A 20,368-nucleotide genomic window follows, 5' to 3' on the forward strand; every position below is an offset into this window, starting at 1 on the left:
TATTCAAAAACTGAAGAGGAACATGAAGAGCACTTGAGAATCGTGTTTCACATCTTAAAGGAAAGGAAATTATATGCAAACTGGAAAAGAGAAGTAAATTTCTTAGGTCATGTTGTAAGTAAGGACAATGTTGTAGTGGACCCATCTAAGATTGAGGCAGTAACTGAATGGAAGAGGTCGACAGCCATAACTAAAATCAGAAGTTTCTTAGGATCTGCTGGATATTATAGGAGGCTCATTAAGGAATTTTCGCAGATTGCTCTATCAATGACAAAGTTGATGCGTAAGGAAGTACCATTTGTGTGGACACCAGAGTGCGAAGAGAGTTTTTTGTCCTTGAAAGAGAGGTTAACTTCTGCACCGGTACTTATTTTTCCTGAGCTGAATGAACCGTTTAAATTTTATTGTGATGCATCATTAAAGGATTTAGGTTGCATGTTGATGCAAGATCGGAATGTTGTGGCTTATGCCTCACGGAACCTAAGACCACATGAAATGAATTATCCGACGCATGACTTAGACCTAGCGGCAGTTGCGTTTGCTTTAAAAATTTGGAGGCATTATCTGTACGGGATAAAGTTTAGAGTCTTCTCCGATCAGAAAAGCCTGAAATACATTTTTTATCAGAAGTAGATGAATATGAGGCAGAGGAGATGGATGATGTTATTGAAAGACTATAATTTTGACTTGAACTATCATCCCAAAAAACCAAATGTCGTGGCGGATGCCTTTAGTAGGAAGTCTTTGAGTGTGGCATGGATGATGCTTAAGGAAGAGGAATTGTTGAGTAAGTTTGTGAGCTTGAGGTTAGGAGTGGAGGATGTGGCCGAAGGTGTAAGTCTAAATCAGTTGCAAATTACGAGTGAGTTTAAGACCGATATTCAGAAAGCACAGCAAGAGAGTGAAGAGTTACAGAAAATGTTAAAGACTTTGGGACAAGAAAAATAAGAAGAGATTAGAACGGATCAAGAAGGAATTTGAGGTACAAGGAAAGAATTTGCGTACCAAGTGTGGAAAACTTGAGGAATAAGATACTATTTGAAGCATTAAGAGTAGGTTTTCAATTCATCCTGGAGTTATTAAGATGTATCACGACTTGAAGAGGATGTTTTGGTGGCCCAAAATGAAGAATGATGTGGTGGCGTATATGGCTAAGTGCTTGACTTGTCAAAAGTTGAAAATTGAATATCAGAAGTCATCTTGCATGTTACAACTATTAGATGTTCCACAATGGAAATGGAAAGACATCACTATAGATTTTGTAACCAGTTTACCAAGGACACGAGCAGGATTCAATGCGATTTGGGTAATTGTGGATAGGCTGACTAAATTCGCTCATTTTTTACCTGGTCGGATGATGTATTCTTTAGATGAATTAGAAAGGGTGTATATTAAGGAGATTGTACGATACATGGCATTCCGACCACAATTATATTGGATCATGATCCCCGATTTACTTCAAGGTTTTGGGGAGCATTTCAAAAGGCATTCAGTACTTAATTGTGTTTGATTACTGCTTATCATCCACAAATGAATGGATAATAAAAAAGAATTATTCTGACCTTAGCGGATATATTGAGAGCATGCGTGTTAGAACAACCCCGAAGTTAGGATAAATATATGCCATTGGTGGAGTTTGCCTATAAAAATAATTATTATACGAGCATAGGGATGGCTCCTTATGAAGCATTGTATGGACAAAAGTGTCAATCACTTCTGTGTTAGTATGAACCTGGAGAATCAGGTATCTTAGGTCTTGAATTGATAGCTGAGACGACGGGGAAAATTAAGAGAATTAGAACCAGAATCCTCACTGCGCAAAATCGTCAAAAGAGTTATGCAAATCGACAGAGAAAATCGTTAAGAGTTTGAAGAGGGTGAACATGTATTCTTGAGAGTTACTCCCACGACGGGCATTGGATGAGTAATTAAGACAAAGAAGTTAAATCCTCGATACATTGGCCCATTTGAGATCTTGAAGAAGATCGATTTTATAGCGTATCAAGTGGTTTTGGCATCAAATCTTTCAAATTTGTATGACATGTTCCACGTTTCACAACTATAGAAGTATACTCCAAATGCGACTCATGTATTGAAGCCCGAATCAGTTCAACTAAAAGAGAATATGACATTTTAAGTTATTCCGATTCGTATTGATGATGTGAGCGTTAAAAAGTTCTATAAAAAAGAAGTTCAATTGGTTAAGGTGGCTTGGAGTCGATCAGACGTCGAGAAACATACTTAAAAGTTGAAAACCAATATAAAAAAGGAATATACCTATAAATAATATAATTTCATGGGATATCTAAAATTTGATAGAGATTTAATCAAAACTAATAAACTTTAGTTAGTCCCTATCAATTATAAAAATCAAGATAATTATGAGTCATATATTTGACATGCATATTATTATTTGTAGATTTTATTCTTTAATAGATATTTTACTAATTAATTCAAACAAAATATATATATATATATATATATATATCATATTAATTAAAGTTAATACACTTTAAAAAATATATATAAATTAGATTTATTATAGAATTTTGGTCATTAAATATTATTTTTGGTATAATTTAAAAAAATATTTTTTTAAAATATCCTAAAAAAAGGTATGTACATTGATACCAAAATATATCATATTAGTATTTTTGAGACTTATATATTACTTGTTGTAAGATATAATATAGTGATATATAGTTAAAATAAAAAAATGTAATAACCCCTAAATATTTTCACTTTTTAATTTCTAAAATAAAAAATACTTATTCTAACAGAACAAAGTCAATGATGATTATGCTTCCCACCTAACCATATTTATTACAAATACATGTGATATACACCTTACTAACCTATTTGAAGCTCGTATAAAATTTATTTGCATTTGATCTTGAGCGTTAACTATTCAGTGGAGTTGCTAAGGAGACAGCCATTTTATTTATAACTAACGGCTTAACAGAAAGTTACGTGTTTATTTGAATCAATCCTACCTCGTGTACATTTAAAATTAATTATTAAAATAATTATTAGTATAAAATATATATTAAAATATAAAATATATATTAAAAATAAGTTAAATAATTATATATTTATGCACAATTATATTGTAATTAATTTAGTAGTTTAATTTGTACATATATATAATATTTTTATTATTAAATAAAAGTTTAAATAGCAATCAATAATAATTAAGAAATTAAATTATATTGAATGCAAGTAGAATGTGAAACTGCAATTAATATTATCTAAATATTTCAAATGACCAATTATTTATTAAAAATGTAAAATTTTAAAAGTTTAACAATTAAGGTTTGTTATGAACCAATATTGGAGGAAAGCAAAAACAAAAAATTGCAATGTAGAAAAATCAAAATATAATATTGTATGATTTTTTTCTTGTCTCTTTCACTTCAGAATTCCAATTATCAATCTCTTAAAAAGTAAAAAAATAAAAAAGAAGAAGAAGGAAAAAGAAACTCCAATTAACAAACAAAAAAAACCAATAATGCACGAGGTCTGAGGGAACAGCACAATAGAATATTCGGATCTTGTTTATCCGAACTATTATTTTGGTAAATAACCGGCGAGTAATTAACACGTGAACATTGGCTTCATTTAAATAACTTTTAGCATTAATATATTAATATATGATTATATGGTGTGCTGGGAAACAACCAAAATAATCTACCAATCGCAACAAAAACTTCGGAGATTTAAAATTTATGTAGGTTAATTAATTATTGAGTTAATCTAAAAGTAAATAAGAAAAGAAAGAAGGAAAGAAAGAAGTAAATAAATTATTGAGATTTCACGTGAGGAACGGTTCAAGTCCTTCAAACGTTCTATAGAATAGCAGAGTAGAGAGAGCGGAGATATTCCTTTTATTGAGATCTAAGAATTCATATATTTATTTATATATGATCTATTGGCATTAATTTCACTATAGGATACTAATACGATAGGTATTACAAATAAATAAATATTTGTTAGACTGAACCTTGTCTAACTAACTATTTGTAATTAAAAATTGCAACAGACTCACTGAGCAATCAAGAAATCAAATGATTCCCAAAAATATGTTTGTTATAAATTGGTCATTAATTATTCTTAGTGATTGATCTAGTGAGTACGTTAAAAAACTAAAATTTTCTAAAATAATTAATCTTTAAATTGGTCAATAAAATAACTATTGTGTGCTCATTTAATTTGTTGGAAAAATAATACAGATAGATACAAATTAGGACAACTAACAAAATATATAATAGAAAGAAAAAACCAAATAACCATTTTATAGAAAAAACAAAAACAAGGAGAAAAAGAAAATAATTATTGGAGGTTCCTGAAAGAGAATGGCTTTATCAATGAAGCTGCAACTGGATTGAGGTGCCAAAGCAATGTATCTTTGTCTTCTATTTGTTAGATGATAACCAATGCATCTCAAGTTACTCCTCAAAATCACTGAGTGTGGCACCAAAAATACCACGTTCGTTTTTTTCTTTATTCTTCTTTGTGGGATTTAAGTTTGAAGCTATTCTCTCACAGTTGAATTATATCACAGCATTAGCCTTTGGGTTCTGCCTTTGGTTGCTTCTTCTTTCTTTGGACCAACTCTTTTTGGCTCTTTTGATGATGCAGATCATTTCATCTTTTTCTATTTGATCGCTAACTATCATCTTCTAATATTTCATTTTCAAAATCTTCATTGACTACCAAGATCATGTTCCCTTTTTGATATTATAGTGCTAAGGACTTGGTTTTCTTGGCTTTTCATGGAAAATGTCAAGTTCATAATCATGGGTCTTTTTACATCTTTGGCTTGCTTGATTGTGGTTAATACAACTAGCCACTTTTTGTTAAAGTATGGGTAGTAGGTTTGAGTAGACATTATCCAAGGTTATGTGAAAATTTAGGTTATTTGTCCCTAGGATAAGTTGAATAGAATTGATGGTTAATGTGTTTGAATAATGGCTAATATGAGTATCATGTTGGTTGATGAGTTTTGACATAAAATTGAGGAGTGTGATGTGATATTGTTGCAAGTGGATATTGTAATATATGTTGGTGTCATGTTGCATGAAAATGAGTATGCATGTTAAAGTTTTAATTGAGAATTAGATGTATAAATATTGCGATTTGTGAAAATTGGGAGGGAGGCCGTGAATAGAGTGAAGAAATTTCCTATATGGTAAGTTGAGGTGCGGTGTAAATTATTATATGAGAATGAGAGGATTGATTATTAATTGATTGAGAGTTTAAATATATGAATGTTATATATTATTGATGAATATAGATATAGTTAATAGAATATGTTAAATAAGTTGGAAGTAGGTTAATTTAGGATTGAAATAGTTGAGGATTGATGAATGAGTGTTTGGGATGTGTAGAAATAGTTTTGAACTGGTTTAGGATTGAATTGAATTGAGAATGGATGGAATTAAGGGACTAGGTGAAATTGGTAAAAATAATATTTTTAACCAACTTTGACGGGTTATAACTTGGCGCTTGGAGTTTGGATTTGAATGAGATATGTCTTAAATTAAAGCTAAGGGAGAAATATTTAAAACTATCTAAAAATAAAAAAAATAGAATTTTGTAAAAAGAAGTTATGAGAGTTTGAATTTGTGGGTTTAAAATTGAATTTTGCTAAAGTTGCAAAAAACTGATGTCATGCGTACGTATGACCCATGCATATGCATGAAGGGTGTAACAGAAGAGAAAAGATTTTGTGCGAGTTTCATGCGCACGCACAAAAACAGAGTTGCGCGTACACACGAGGCATACGTACGCACAACCCGTATTTCCAGAATTGAATATTTTTCATGCGTTTTCTGCGCGTACGCGCAAAGGGGGATTTGTGCGCATGCACGAGGCGTGCATATGCACAACTATCTTGTTTTTCAAAGATGATTTTTAACTATTTTTTCCTATTCGATTTGCTATTTCAATTCTATAACCCCTATTTAAGATCCGATAACTAGTTTCTAGGATTTGGAATGAATATTATGCCTTTAAACTATTTCCTTAATGTTCCAAACTTTTGTAAATCCTATAACGGCTTAACGGGTATAGAACCGGTGAATTAAAGGATAGAAAATGTTGGAAAAAAATTGAGTTGAAGTGAGTTAGAAGTCATTGCAGGAATGAGTTGATATGATTGGATGATGAGAATGAGTTGATACGATTGGATGATGAGAATGAGTTGATACGATTGGATGATGAGAATAAGATGATATGATTGAATGATGAGATTGAGTTGATTTGAGAGGATAATGAGAATGAGTTTGATTGATAATTGAGCTTCTGGGGTAGATGCAAGGATTGTGGTTTTGTCCCGCTTGCTTCCAGTCGGTATTTGAGCTTCTGGGATAGATGCAATGATTGTGGTTTTGTCCCTCTTGCTCCCAGTCGATATTTGAGCTTCTGGGATAATATACAAGGATGGTGGTTTTTTTTTTTCGCTTGATCCGATCAGAATTGAGACTTTGTTGACTCTCTGTCACAAGATGTGGCCGGGCACTTATACCTTCCCAAATGTTCCCCTATGGACATTGATCAATGAATACAAGTTTGAACTTGGGGATGCGTGTACCAAGGGACTGTCTAGAGTTAGCTACCTAACATGTCGGATTTTGCTGTATAACCGATAGATGAGCTCATTGGCCATAGGGTAGACATACATCATTTGCATTTGTGTGTTTTGTTTGGGTGTACATCTTGTATTTGACTTACCTATTTGAATAATTGTACCTATATTCTAATTGTTTTATCTGTTATCTCTATTTGTATATTTTTTATATTGTCTTGTATGTATTTGCACAACTGAGAGATCCCTTATGCTGACGGTGGTGACGCTAAGAGTTGTTCTTGATGAGAGGTGATGATTGAGAATTGTGGAGAAAACAAACTGAGAATGAGTTGATAATATTGAAACTAAATTTTAATATTAAATTATTAAATGAGTTGAAAATCTATGATATTGAGAGAGATGATGATTTGTATAAGGAGAAATTGAGATTTAAAGATCACTAATATCGTTGAGATTTAGTTTATCTACCTTGATCGGATTAGTAAGAACCCTAGGCTTGAACTTTGTGTGATTGGAGATTAGGATTGCCTAGTGGGTTTATGTGGTTTTACATAGTGTCTATTTATAATCATTGCCCTGCTAAGAACCCCGTAAGGGATGATGTTCTCACCCGTTTTGAAAATTATTACTTTTCAGATGCAGGTCCCGGTGCTTCTCAGCGAACGGGAGGTTTATCTGGAAGGATAGAGAAGAAGACATTTTATTCTGCTTTAATTTTAGACTCTCTCCTTATTTTGAAAACACTTATATTATGCACTTGTTTTGAAGACTTGCCTTTAGAGGCTTATGATGTATTTTGGAGAGATATAAAGAAAGAAAACTAAGATATGAGAGAGATGTATGTATGGTGATTCTAGATCCCCTTGTATTGTCTCTCTTGTGAACCTTATTCACTTATTTATATCATAAGTTCTATCTAAAATTCAAATTCAACTAACCCTAATCTTATCTTTAGGAATGATAAGATAACCACCAATTTGAATTCAAATCTTAACAATAATTCAAATCTAATATAGAAATAAATCCTAACAATCAAATCTTATCTTTTTAGAAAGAATTAATGCTAGATAATCTCTTGAATCTTGAATCTTCTGATGAGATTAAGGCTTCTTAAGAGTGTTTTATTGGAGTTGGGCCTTGGCAAATATTGTATCCTGGGAGTTTTGAAGCTTGGAGTACCGGACGTTACTTCTGGATTTGGGCATTGGCCTATTTGTGCTTCCAAGGAAAAGGGAGGTCGGGCTTTAGTTAGGAGGCCGTCGGGCATTGGTCCAATTTAGCAAGGGAGCGCTAGGCTTTGGTGAGAGGCCGTCGGGCTTTGGTGAGGGAACGTTGGCCGGCGATGGTTGGATACTGGGCGCCTGATTTTGATGTTTTAGGCCTGGTTGGGTCTTCTTTGGACTGTATTTATGTTTTTTTGTTAAAAAAAGTTTTAATTCTTGATTACTTTGAGAACAAAAACTCCTAAAAATATAATAATACTAAAACAACTCCATATTCTTGATTAGTTTTGAAATTTCACTAGAAAATATAAGAATTTTGATTAAAATCTAAGAAAACTAAAAACTATTAAAGATGTCTAGGCATCACTCTTTTATCTTGATCTTAGGATTAGATTTCACATTCTTAAATTGGTTTCCTAGTCCTTTGGAATGCATTATGCCAATCGTGTGTATTTTCATGCAAGTATGTTGTAAGTTCAAGCTTCTTAATTGCCATGTTGGCTCCTCCCTAATTCTGTTTACATAAAGCCAAAAGGGGTACTCTTTCTGACAAACAGTCCCCACCTTTAATAAATCACACTTCTTGAACGTGATATTTCTTGCTGTCTAAACTGCAGAAGCTCTCACAGTATTCTAAATTCTTGCCTAAAAATATAAAGTGTTCCCACTTCTCATTTGTAGTTAGTCATGTCTTTTTGAGATTTATGGATTAAAAACCTTTGACCCTGACATTCTGATCCACCATTAACATCCTCCTCAGGACCATCAGCCTCCACCTCATATTCATCAATTATATGGTCTACCTCTAGTTCATCATTATCTACCCTTTCTTCATCACTTAGCCCACTTGTTACAACACCTTTACCCTTGACAGTAGTAGACACCTTAGATACAAAATTAATTTTTTCAAATTCACTATCATATTCATACTCTTCCTTATTGTCAGTGAAGTGGATGTTATGTGCACTATTTTCCTCTTCATTAGATGACACATTATCCATATCATCATTGTCTTTATCACTATCTCCTCCACTTTGTCCTTTACCTCTTATATTTTCTAAAACATTCTCATTATGTTTCCGAGTTACCACATTCTAAAATTCTGTTTCGACCTCATCATCAACTGTCATAGCTTCAGTCACAGGCTCATCATCCTGCTAATGCATACTCCTTTGTGCTCTCCTTCATAAACCATCATCTCAAGACCAGCACCATTAACCTCATCACCTTTAACACCCCCGTTAACTCCCCCAACATCAATATAACCAACTTCAGGAAACTCCTCTTCATCTCCAACATCATGGACCACAAACAAATTCACCATGCTTCTGATCTAATCTATTCTGCACATCTCAATTGCATCTGAGTCACTTTTTAACATTTTCAAGTTATTCTCAAAATTTTTCACTGTGAAATCTTTATACCATAATGCTAAGATATTGGACTCAAAGTAACCAAACTGTCTTAACTCTTTATAGGTCTCAAACAGAGGCCATCGATCGCCATTAATTTCTTCAATAATTATAGTTTGCCCCTTCAAATATTTAAATGCCCCATTTTCATAACCAAATGCATCCCCATGATACACCCTCATATTAAAGTATCCCATTTTCTACTTCGACAATCCTGTTATTTAACACAATACATTACTAAAACAAATAGAAAAGAAAAAAATAAATCATCATTAAAACTTAGATTTATACATAATCAATGTACCGTATATTGAACTCTAAAATCACTCAGTTGCAGCAACAATGTTGTAAAGTTCAAACCACCCAAATGCAAGAAATAATTGAGGTGAAGAGGTAATACATGAAAAGTAAGCATACCTCAACAATGATTTTCTGCAGCGATGAAGATGAGTGACGTATGCAGCACCACACTTTCGATAGAGCTCCTAACAACGAAATCTCTTCAACCACTAGCATTACTCGTTCTCACAAGAACGTGTTCTTAGGGAGGAAGACAAAATAATTTCGGGAGAATGAAATAAAAGAAACAACATTATAAGAGGCAAAATCATCTTTAAAAAATATATTTTTTTGCAAAAAATAATTTTAAAACCAAGTTGAATCTTAAGGACGATTTTGTATGAAAAAAAAAGTTAAAAACGAATAAAATTTTTGACTTATACCTTAAAAACTAAAAGCGTACTTAAGCAAAGTGAACAATAATTATCGTTTGATAATAGAAAAAGTTATATGAAAATGGAAATGGAAAAGAGTGACAATCCGTATACATTATCGTTTGCTACCACTCTACTAATTAATTAAATAATATTTAATAATATTGATTTTATATTTTATTCTTATAGAACCACTAAATATTTCCAGTTTTTATAACTAATTTTGAAGCATAATTAAATAGATATTCGTATTAAATTATTTTTATAACTTTAATAATATCTAAAAGTAAAACATGTTTATAATTTGACAATTAAGTTTTTTTTTTAACTTATATTTGTTTATCTTGAACTTTTGTAATATTTAAATAAAATAATATAGAAAATATTAAACTTAAAGAAGAATGCGTAAACTAAGAAAAACTTCATCCCAATATAAAAATCTTTATTTTGAGAAGAAAAATATTTTTTTTACATAAATTCTTTCTATTTGAAAATTTAAATTTTTTTACTCCTAGCAATTTTAGTCAATATTACTTTGAAGAAATATACGAATAATATTAATAATATTTAGGTATATTAAATTACATCATTTCCTCATTTTTTGGTGACTTCTTAGTTTCCTCACTATTTTCAGAAATGAGTATATTCCAAATCTATCAACCAATATCCCTAATTATTGTTCTTATATAATTGAATAATATTTTGGAGAGAATAAAAAATTAGTCCAAATAGTTTAAAATTATTTCAATTAGTATTTATTATTTATTGATAAAATAATTATATAATTTTAAATATATTAAATATATAATTATAATTATTCCATACATAAATTAAATAAAATTACTTTAGTTATTGTCTTATGTCTAACATTTCTTATAATCTTATATAGTTAATATATCTATCTATCTATCTATATATAGAAAGCCAAAAAGTAGTCTCTTACTTATTTTTATCCTGTAGGAAATGGGTTCCTACAGAATTCAGTTAGTAGTGGGTATAGTCTCATCACTCCTATTTGTGTTTCCAAGTACCCAAGGATGGGGAGAAGATGGGCATGCCATCGTTTGTAAGATTGCTCAGGTGCCTCACCTACTGCCCTTTAATTTTAATTTGTTTCTTTGGAGAATAAAATTGTCATTTTCACTTGGTATTTTAAACAGGGTCGGCTGAATAGCAGAGCTGCGGCGGCTGTGAAGAAACTGCTGCCGGCGGATGCAGGAAATGATTTGTCGAGCAAGTGTTCGTGGGCAGATCATGTGAGGTTCATCTACACTTGGTCATCTCCTTTGCACTTTGCTGATACTCCTGACGCCCTTTGCACCTTCAACAACCAGAGTATGTTTAAAAAGAAATTATATTACAGATCTCGGGATCTTAAGGATAGTTAATACTCATATCATATCTTCAGGAGATTGTGTGGATCAGGCCACTGGAACCAGGGGAAGATGTGTTGTGGCAGCCATTGCAAATTACACCACCCAGCTCCTCGACTACGGGAGTGTCCCAAAATCTAAATGTAAATCATCTTATTATTAATATTATATGAAGCTCCTTGGAAACTAAAAATTCTCCATTATTCAGATAACCTCACACAAGCACTTTACTTCCTATCACACTTTATGGGCGACATTCACCAGGTATGCATCATATTTTCCCTAGGTGAAACTCACACACCTACAGTCACTGATTTTCATATGAAATTGATAATTGAGAACTAAGTCCACGTGAATCTTTACTTTTAAATTTAACTCTCAGTTTCATTTTTTTCACATATTAAAAATATCAATTTATTAATTAAAAAAGAATAAGAATCGTGTATTTTTTTTTTTCATCTGGATTTGCAATATGGTTGATAAACTTAATCATTCTCTGTACACGCTAAATCTGCAGCCTCTGCATTGTGGCTTTACCACTGACAGGGGAGGAAACGATATAACTGTTCACTGGTACACAAGGAAGGAAAATCTTCACCATGTGAGTCTCTTTGATTTCGGACTTTAGTCAATTAATTATAAAATTCTATGATCTATTCACTCTCCAATGTCTAATTGTTCAGATCTGGGACGACAGCATAATTGAAACAGAAGTTGAAAGGTTCTATGATTCTAACATTACTGACTTCGTTAATGCAATTCAACAGAACATTAAGGTATTCAATTCTATGCTACAACTTTGTTATCAATTTATCATCAATCTTAGTAGATTGACTTCGTTAATATTTTACTTTAATAACTTTTGTTTTTGGGTCATAACGAACAGAATGAATGGGCGGATCAAATTGAAGATTGGGAGAACTGCAGTGCTACGGATATCCCATGTCCAACTACGTATGTAAATTATTTAATTTTCTGTTGAAAATAATACAACTCCGCCAAGACTCCATTTTTATTCCCTAAAAGATAGAATTAATTGAAATATTTTTCTTGTTTTTCAGATATGCGTCTGAAAGTGTGGATGATGCTTGCAAATGGGCATACAAAGATGCCGAAGAGGGTTCAGTATTAGAAGGTAAGCATCATATCTTTTGAATTTAAAATTTATTTATTACAAAACTTTTTTATTTTGTAAAAAAATCTTTTTCTAAAAATAAAAATTGTAGTTCTTTTTTTAAAAAGAAATTTTTTATTTTATGTTTTTAGGCGATTCTACTTTTACTAAACTATTATCAAATGATGCTAAAAATCTCAATTATTTAATTCAAAATCTTTTTAACTAAAATAACGACATCGAAACAAGCATCTAGGAGTTTTGATTTGATATATTATTATGATTTATTATTGGTGAATTCTATAGTGTCTATAATTTGGTGTCTAATTTTTGCCTAACTTACTTTTTATGGTAATTTTTGAATATTTAATATTTATTTACTTTTATACTTTTAAAAATAAATATTAATTTTTAACTCTTTTTGATAAGTTAGACAAACATTTTTAGGCACCATAGCAATCACCTTTATTATTTTCCTCTCACGAAATCGCAAAAATGTTATTATATGCAGATGATTACTTCCTTTCACGGTACCCAATCGTCAATTTGAGGTTAGCTCAAGCAGGAGTACGGTTGGCTGCAACTCTCAACCAAATTCTTGACCAAGAGTTAGTGATGTCGATGTAATTCATTGATTGGCTGCAACGCTTGTTTGATGCCGTAGTAGGCTCGTTCCGCACGCAAGTCACTTTTCTATTTTATGCGAATGGCAGTAGCGAATAAAGGAAAAATAAACATAAAAAAGATCAGGAGGAGGAGAGAATAATGTTAAGCTAAGCCATTAGAATGCTTGAAGGCACTCATAGGTTCTGAGTTCCTTGCATTGTTTTCATATCAAATAAGAGTAATGCTAGGTAACATTATATCAAATAGGCAAGTCACTTTTTTTATTTTATGCGTATCATATGTAATATTTTATGAATTATTGAATTTTATTAAATAAAAATTAAAAGATATTATAAAAGAAGAATAATTAATGACGATCTTTAATAAATATAAAATATATTAACACATAAGTAAGAAATATTTTGTAATATTTTAAATAGGATAAGTTACCAAAATTATTCTTAATTTTTGAATACTCTAACAAAAATACCTATACATTTGTTAAGACAAAAGTATTTTAAAATATCATAAAAAATCCAACGTTAAATATATATTCTCAAAAAGTATTTTAGACATATACGAAAAAAAATATTTTTGATATTTTTATCCTTAAAATTTAATAATTTTATGCTAAATATATTTTTTGTATTTCTTTTTTAATAGTCAAAAATACTTTTTTAAAAAAATCTAGAGATCGAATTTTTATCATTTTTTGTATGACATTTCTAAATAATTATAAAAATATTTCTACAAAATTTTAGATCAAATACATAAATAATTTGTCAAATACAAAAATTATTTTTCACTTATAAAATACTAATATTTTTTTTGTTGTTTTTGTCGCACTTTATAATATTTTATTATTTTTAGGACATCTTAGTTGTTAATTTAATAAAAGTGGATATAGTATATTTTGTGAAGGTATTCAGCAATCAAGAGCAATTATACGAGTGTATCCTTTTAAAATTACAAGTGTAACATTTTAAACAAGGTTGAGCTTTCTTTACTTTTTTCCAATTATTTCTTTAAAAAGGTTCTGGAAACGGAAAGGTAGAGCTTTTTTTTTCATTAAAAAATTGGTTTTCCTTTATACTTAAAAAAAATAGAAAATAAGGACATTATTGTTATCACTATTTTTCTTCTATCAAGTTAAAATTTAATATAAAATAATCTAATTATCTACGTAGTAATATAAAATTTAATTATTTTATATTTTATATGTTGTAATTAAAGCTTACATGATAATATAAATTTATTTTTAATATAATAAATCTTTCACTGCATAATTTTAGTGAATAAAAAGATTTATAATTTTATATGCTCTGTATTTATTATAATTATATTAAACAAAAATAAAATATAATTATTTATTATGTATTAACATATTCTATGTTTATTAAACTCAGCAATATTCTTCATTTATTTCATTTTTTAATGTTCGTTTAATAAAATTGTTTGTGTAAGTGGCACATCTAATGCACTATAATTGTTTTGGCTAATTATAAACGCACTTTTGTAGCAAAATTTAAGTATTAGCTCTACAATATTTCAAAATATATTTTGATGATTAACAAACTCAAACACTATAAGAAAGTCATTGAATACCATAATTTAAGATAGAATAAATTTAGTAAAAAAAAATTTTAATTGACGAAATTTTTGAACTTATTATTATTAGATTTTTTTTGGAAAATTTGATATAGTAATATATTATTTATTATTCATAATTAAATTAATAGTTACCGATATATTTAACCAACGATAAACTTAAATTTTATTTTTCTTAAAAAATTTTATTGAAAATTTAATGTATAATTTTAAATATTTAAATTTAATATTTTTTAAATTAACAAAATTTAAAGTTTTACAATTTCTTAATAATTTATCTTTAATTTTTAGTTAAAAATTCATAAATAAATCCAAATATTAAAGTTTATTATTAAAACTAAAAAAACTCAATTAAATAGAAAAATTATATTTAAAATGCACTAAATTAAACCCTCAATTACAAAAATGGAATAAAATTAAATTAAAAATCGAAAGAGCAATACCTATGAGTATTAAAGATTAAAGCTATATTAATACTATTACATTACGTAAAAAATCAACCGTACCAAACTATTTATAATACTTGCAAATTATAAGACAACCTAAAAATTAAATTCTTTAGAATTGTTAGTTCAATATTTCAGCGTTGAAAATTGACAAAACAAAAAGGTACTTATTGTAGCTATATAACATTTATCATCCGCTCTGAGTTTTATTACAATAGTATCATATGATTCCAAATCAATGAAGCTTTAAAACGGTAAATTTACAATGAACCAAGAGTAAATAATTTACTTAACATTTAAAAACACATATTTAGGCAGCTAATTTAAGATTTGAATCCATAACTTTTCGGTTCAAGTCACAATGTGTATATAAGTGCATCAAATGAATTTCATCTATGCTAGTAAAATTAAAATAAATTTTAAAGCAGATAAAATTTAAAACTTCCAACAAAACCATTCACCACCTAATTAAAAACACTAAAATAAAATTTATTATCGATAATAATAAAAAAAATACAAACACGTATTGATAAAATAGAGCCAAGTAAAAAAAATAATTAAATTACGCATGTTTACAGTCTAAAATGTCAATTTCGTACTACACCTCCAACCTCACTAACAAGACCAATCCAAATAAATATTAAATGACTAATTAAAATTCAGAGTTAAAAACGAAATTGAAAAGTGGGTTAGGATTCAAAACTAAAACGGATTAGGATTTTTATACTTTCAAGTTATTAGACTGTACTAATCAAACAAAATAAGTTGTCAAGTTATATTCAGACAACAAACCATAAATTTTCAGTATAAATAAATTAACACAATCAATGTACTACTATCAAAATTCTTATTGAAACTATTAAAGTCTCCATAAAAAATATAAATATAACAAAATTAGAATATTAAAACAATTAGATAATTATGGGTGAATATTCAACCAAGGTCACATTCAAGTAAACTAATGATACTAATTTTTCAGGTCTAAAAACGGGAGTCAGAGAAATGTAAGATTAGCATTTAACAAATGTCAACAATGTCAAAAAAAAAAAAAGAATGGAAGAAGACATATTTGGATGAAAGAGGAAGGGTAGCATCGTAGCTGACAAAGGCAATGCAAGCAGCAGCAACGACGAGCGATGGAGGCAACAACTCGTAGGGAAGAAACAAATAGGTGTTCTTACTCATCCTCCCACTATATGTGTTCACAAATAAGTTTAGAGGTGGCAATTGGAAGGTTTTTCTGACGCTTCTCAGGCTAAAATCAAGCACTTTTCCTCTCACATAGGTGCGGTAATTCTTTTCATTCACCTCGCAAGCAAGATCCTTGTATGTAATCCATGCATCGCCATTAAATTTTTGGACCTTCAGCTAGCCCACCTCAATGTGCGAATTACGGAGCACCTCCCAACCTCTTCTTTTTATTTCATGTCGGATTTTCGGATATTCATCCGGCTTGAAGTCAAACTTAACCTTCAGGATCACCATATTCTTGTCAGTGATCTCAAAAAAGTGCTCTCCATGTAGTTTAGAGGAGAACCTGTTTGAGTTAAAATTTTCGGTTTGAGGTGTCTTTTTCTTTTTCTTTCTTGAGGAATATTCTCCTCCTTTTGGTGCCATTGATGAAAATATAGAAAAAGAGCGAAGCGACAACACCAAACTTATACGTTTGCTCATTTTTTGGCGTTTAGCGCCACCCCTCCTAAACCAATTTCACTCTTTGCGAAACCTTCAGTGCTAAACGCTGACTCCTTGGCGTTTAACGCCATCCCCAATTTTTTTTTCGTATACCTTGGTGCTAGATGTCCAAGACTGGCGCTAGACACCAGGGTAAGGTTAATTCCTAAGAATTAGCACCCCATGCACTAGACGCCCAAAGTTGGCGCTAAATGCCGGAGTGACAGTAAGTCCTCCTTGAATTGTGTGCTTCCTGGCACCAAATGCCGGGTTCCGGCATTTAGCGCCCAACCACTAGAATCAAAGTGTTCCTTCATGGAGTTTCTAGCTCCATTCCAACCGCACACGTTCCTGTTTTTTCCAGTATGCATGACTCAAATACAATTAAAAATAAGAAAAAACTATGAGATATGAAACTAATATAAATAAAAGGTGAAGAATAAAACATAACTATATACTAAGGCATTGGGTTGCCTCCCAAAAGCGCTTTTTTAACGTCACAAGTTCATCCCTGCTATTAAGGGAAAATTTGATCATATTGCTTTAATTCTTTCCTTCTGACCGTGAATCTCCTCCTACTGTCTTCATGGATCAACTCAAAATGCTCAAGAGAGAGAAGTTTGTTCATTGTAGTAAGCAATATTGGATGGTGAGTCAACACCACTTTCAATCTTGGTAAAAAATCTTCAGTGAAAATCTTCTTGTTTCTCTAACCCCTGAGTACCTTCTTCTCGGTATCCTTCTTTGGAATTGATGCCACACAGCTGGAGAATATTATTGGTTTTCACCATAGAAGATTTGGATTGTAACTCATATTTAGTGTCATCAGGTGGTTCTGGAGGGAATTGATCAGTGGACTTAGTTTTCATGCACTTTTCATCTTCATTGGAGTGATGTGAGGCCTTGAAGACATGGAAGATCAAGTGCTCATCATGCACTCTCAAGATTAATTCACCTTTTTTAAATTGTCCAGTGGCTAAGAATGGTCTTACTAGAATGATGGAGAAATTTTTATCTTCCTCCATGTCAAGAATTACAAAATCTGTTGGGAGGAAGAACTTTCCTACTTTGACCAAAACATTCTGCACCACCCTATGTGCCTACCTTATAGATTTATCCGCCAGTTCAAGAGCTATTCTTGTGGATTTTACCTCTTGAATTTGTAACTTTTTCATCATAGAAAATGGCATTAAATTGATACTCGCCCCTAAATCACATAATGTTCCTTCAAAAGTATTGTTTCCGATAGTACAGGGGATCTAAAAACTTTCCTGATCTGACTTTTTACTCGACAAATTTCTCTAAATGATAGTGCTCCACTCTCTGGTTAGTACCACTGTTTGGCCTCTCTTCAGAAACCTTTTCTCAGACAATAGTTCCTTCATGAGTGCAGCGTACATAAGCATTTGTTCTTAGAGGTTTGTTCATCCTTGTATTCAAGCACTGAGGTCTCCGCCTTGGGTTGTTTGATCTTTGTGTGTGCAGGGAGAGAGAGAGTGGGCTCCTCAAGGTCTCTCTGACTTCCTTCATACTTTCTTCAGCCTGCTTCTCATCACCAAAGGGTTGATCATTTACCTCTTTTTCACCTATCACATAGATGTTCTTATATTCCTCTCTCGAATTTGGAATTGTATCCCTAGAAAATGTATTAGGAGGCCTCTCAGCAACTTGCTTGCTCAACTGTCCCATCTAAATCTCCAAATTTCTAATTCAAACTCTGATTTTCTACATGAAACTATGAGTGGTATTGGAGAGTTTGCTAATGATGCTTCCAACACTGAGGTATACTGAGCAGCTGGGGGTGAATTGTATGGTTGAGAGGATTGATGTTGATGGTTAAAAGTATTCTGAGAAAAGTTGTTGTTGTTGAAGTTGGACTGCCTTTGATTCTAATTTTTTCAGCCAAAGTTTGGGTGATTTTTTCATCCCGAATTGTATTTCTTGGAGAAGGGATCATTATTAACCAGTCTTGAAGAATTACCCATGTAATTAATTTGTTCAGTAGAGAGTTGTTCATAATCAAAGCTTTCAAATTGAGATACTCCACCACTCATGTCAAAAGAAAGATCTTGGGTAGCTACATAGGACACTTGCATACCTCCCAAATGTTGAGTAATGGCGTTGATTTGCTGAGACATAACTTTGTTTTAAGCCAAAATAACATCCAAGACATCCAACTCTATGACATCTTTCTTCATGGTTCTCTTTGAAGAATATAAGTACTGATTATCGGCCACCATCTCTATCAAATCCAAGGCCTCATCAGTGGTCTTCATGTGCAAAAAATCTCCTGTAGAATTATCCAAATAAAGCCTCGAAGCCGGAGTAAAATCATCATAGAAAATCTATAATTGTACCTAATCTACAAACATGTCCGGATGGCACTTTTTCATCATAATTTTGTATCTCTCCCAAGTTTCATAGAGACTCTCCTTCAAGCTGTCTGAATGTCTGAATATCAGTCCTCAACTTAGTCAACCTCTATAGTGAAAAAAATTTGATTAAGAACTTACTAATCAAATCTATCCAAGTTGCTAAAAAATGATAATTAATAAAAAAAAGATATTTATATATCTTATCCAAAACAAGAACTTGTTAGAAAGTAAATCACATAAACTCTTTACGTTTCTCTTAGATTGGTTAAAAATATTTTAACAATAGTTTTTAATAATTAAAAAAATAAATTTTAAAAAATAAATAGAATCATTAAAAAAATAGTCAAGAAGCTAATGAGAATTTGCATAAATAAATTTAAGATAATAACAATAAATAGACAGTTATTAGAAGAAGAATTCCAAAATTTGTATCAAGCAAATATACATTATTAGCACACAAATAATAAGGTATTCTTTCATAAATGATAAAACCATAATAGAACCTTCTCAAAATCGCGTCAAATAATTAAAGTTGCATAATAAATAAAACAAAAAATTCCAACGATTTACCAATTTTAAATAATTTTCAGAATTCAGTTAGTCATGAGAAAAATATACCAAAATAATAATAAAATAAAAAATATTATAAAATTTATACAAAAAATAAAAAATAAAATAATCCTCTATAAAATTTTTAAACATAAAATTATTAATCAAATAGAACAATAAAAATTTCACCAAAAAAAATTAAAATTGATATCAAAGTCAAAATAATAATTTTAAAGGGAAAAAAAAAGAAGAATGAACCATAAAATAGATTAAATTACATAGTTGGTCCTACACTTTTAATGAAATTGTAAATTGGTCTCTAGATTTAAAAGTTTATAATTATGTCCTTAAAGAAAATTAAAATTTGCAATTTAGTTTCCATCATTCAAAAAGTGTTTGATTTAATAGAATATTTTCTTAATATTCTCTATTTTAAACATGCGAGCTACACATGTTTGACAATAGGGACTAATTTACAATTTTAGTGAAAGTATAAGGACCAACCGTGTAATTTAACCATTTGAAAATGACCAAAAACTCCCTAAGCTATCTGAATCCACTCCGCCCCTCCCCAGCTCTCTCACTCTCACTTTCTCACTTTCCAAAACAACACCCTAACTCCAGCGCTCTCTATCTCTCACCCCGGTTCACCGTCGTCGCGTCGGATCTACCGCATTTGTGCCCAC

At 30.8% G+C, this 20,368-nt stretch overlaps 1 protein-coding gene across 1 annotated transcript; it reads left to right on the forward strand.

The window, feature by feature from the left end:
- The first annotated feature begins 10,539 nt into the window (after nt 1-10,539).
- LOC112802653 (endonuclease 2) lies at nt 10,540-13,388 on the forward strand. Its single transcript, XM_025845967.3, has 9 exons — nt 10,540-11,017; nt 11,098-11,272; nt 11,346-11,453; nt 11,519-11,574; nt 11,828-11,911; nt 11,994-12,086; nt 12,197-12,264; nt 12,372-12,445; nt 12,936-13,388. The coding sequence occupies exons 1-9, from the start codon at nt 10,901-10,903 to the stop codon at nt 13,049-13,051; spliced, it is 891 nt and encodes a 296-aa protein (XP_025701752.1). The 5' UTR covers nt 10,540-10,900; the 3' UTR covers nt 13,052-13,388.
- The last annotated feature ends 6,980 nt before the right edge of the window (nt 13,389-20,368 follow it).

This window comes from Arachis hypogaea, chromosome 5 (genome assembly GCF_003086295.3).
Source record: "Arachis hypogaea cultivar Tifrunner chromosome 5, arahy.Tifrunner.gnm2.J5K5, whole genome shotgun sequence".
Lineage (NCBI taxonomy): Eukaryota > Viridiplantae > Streptophyta > Magnoliopsida > Fabales > Fabaceae > Arachis > Arachis hypogaea.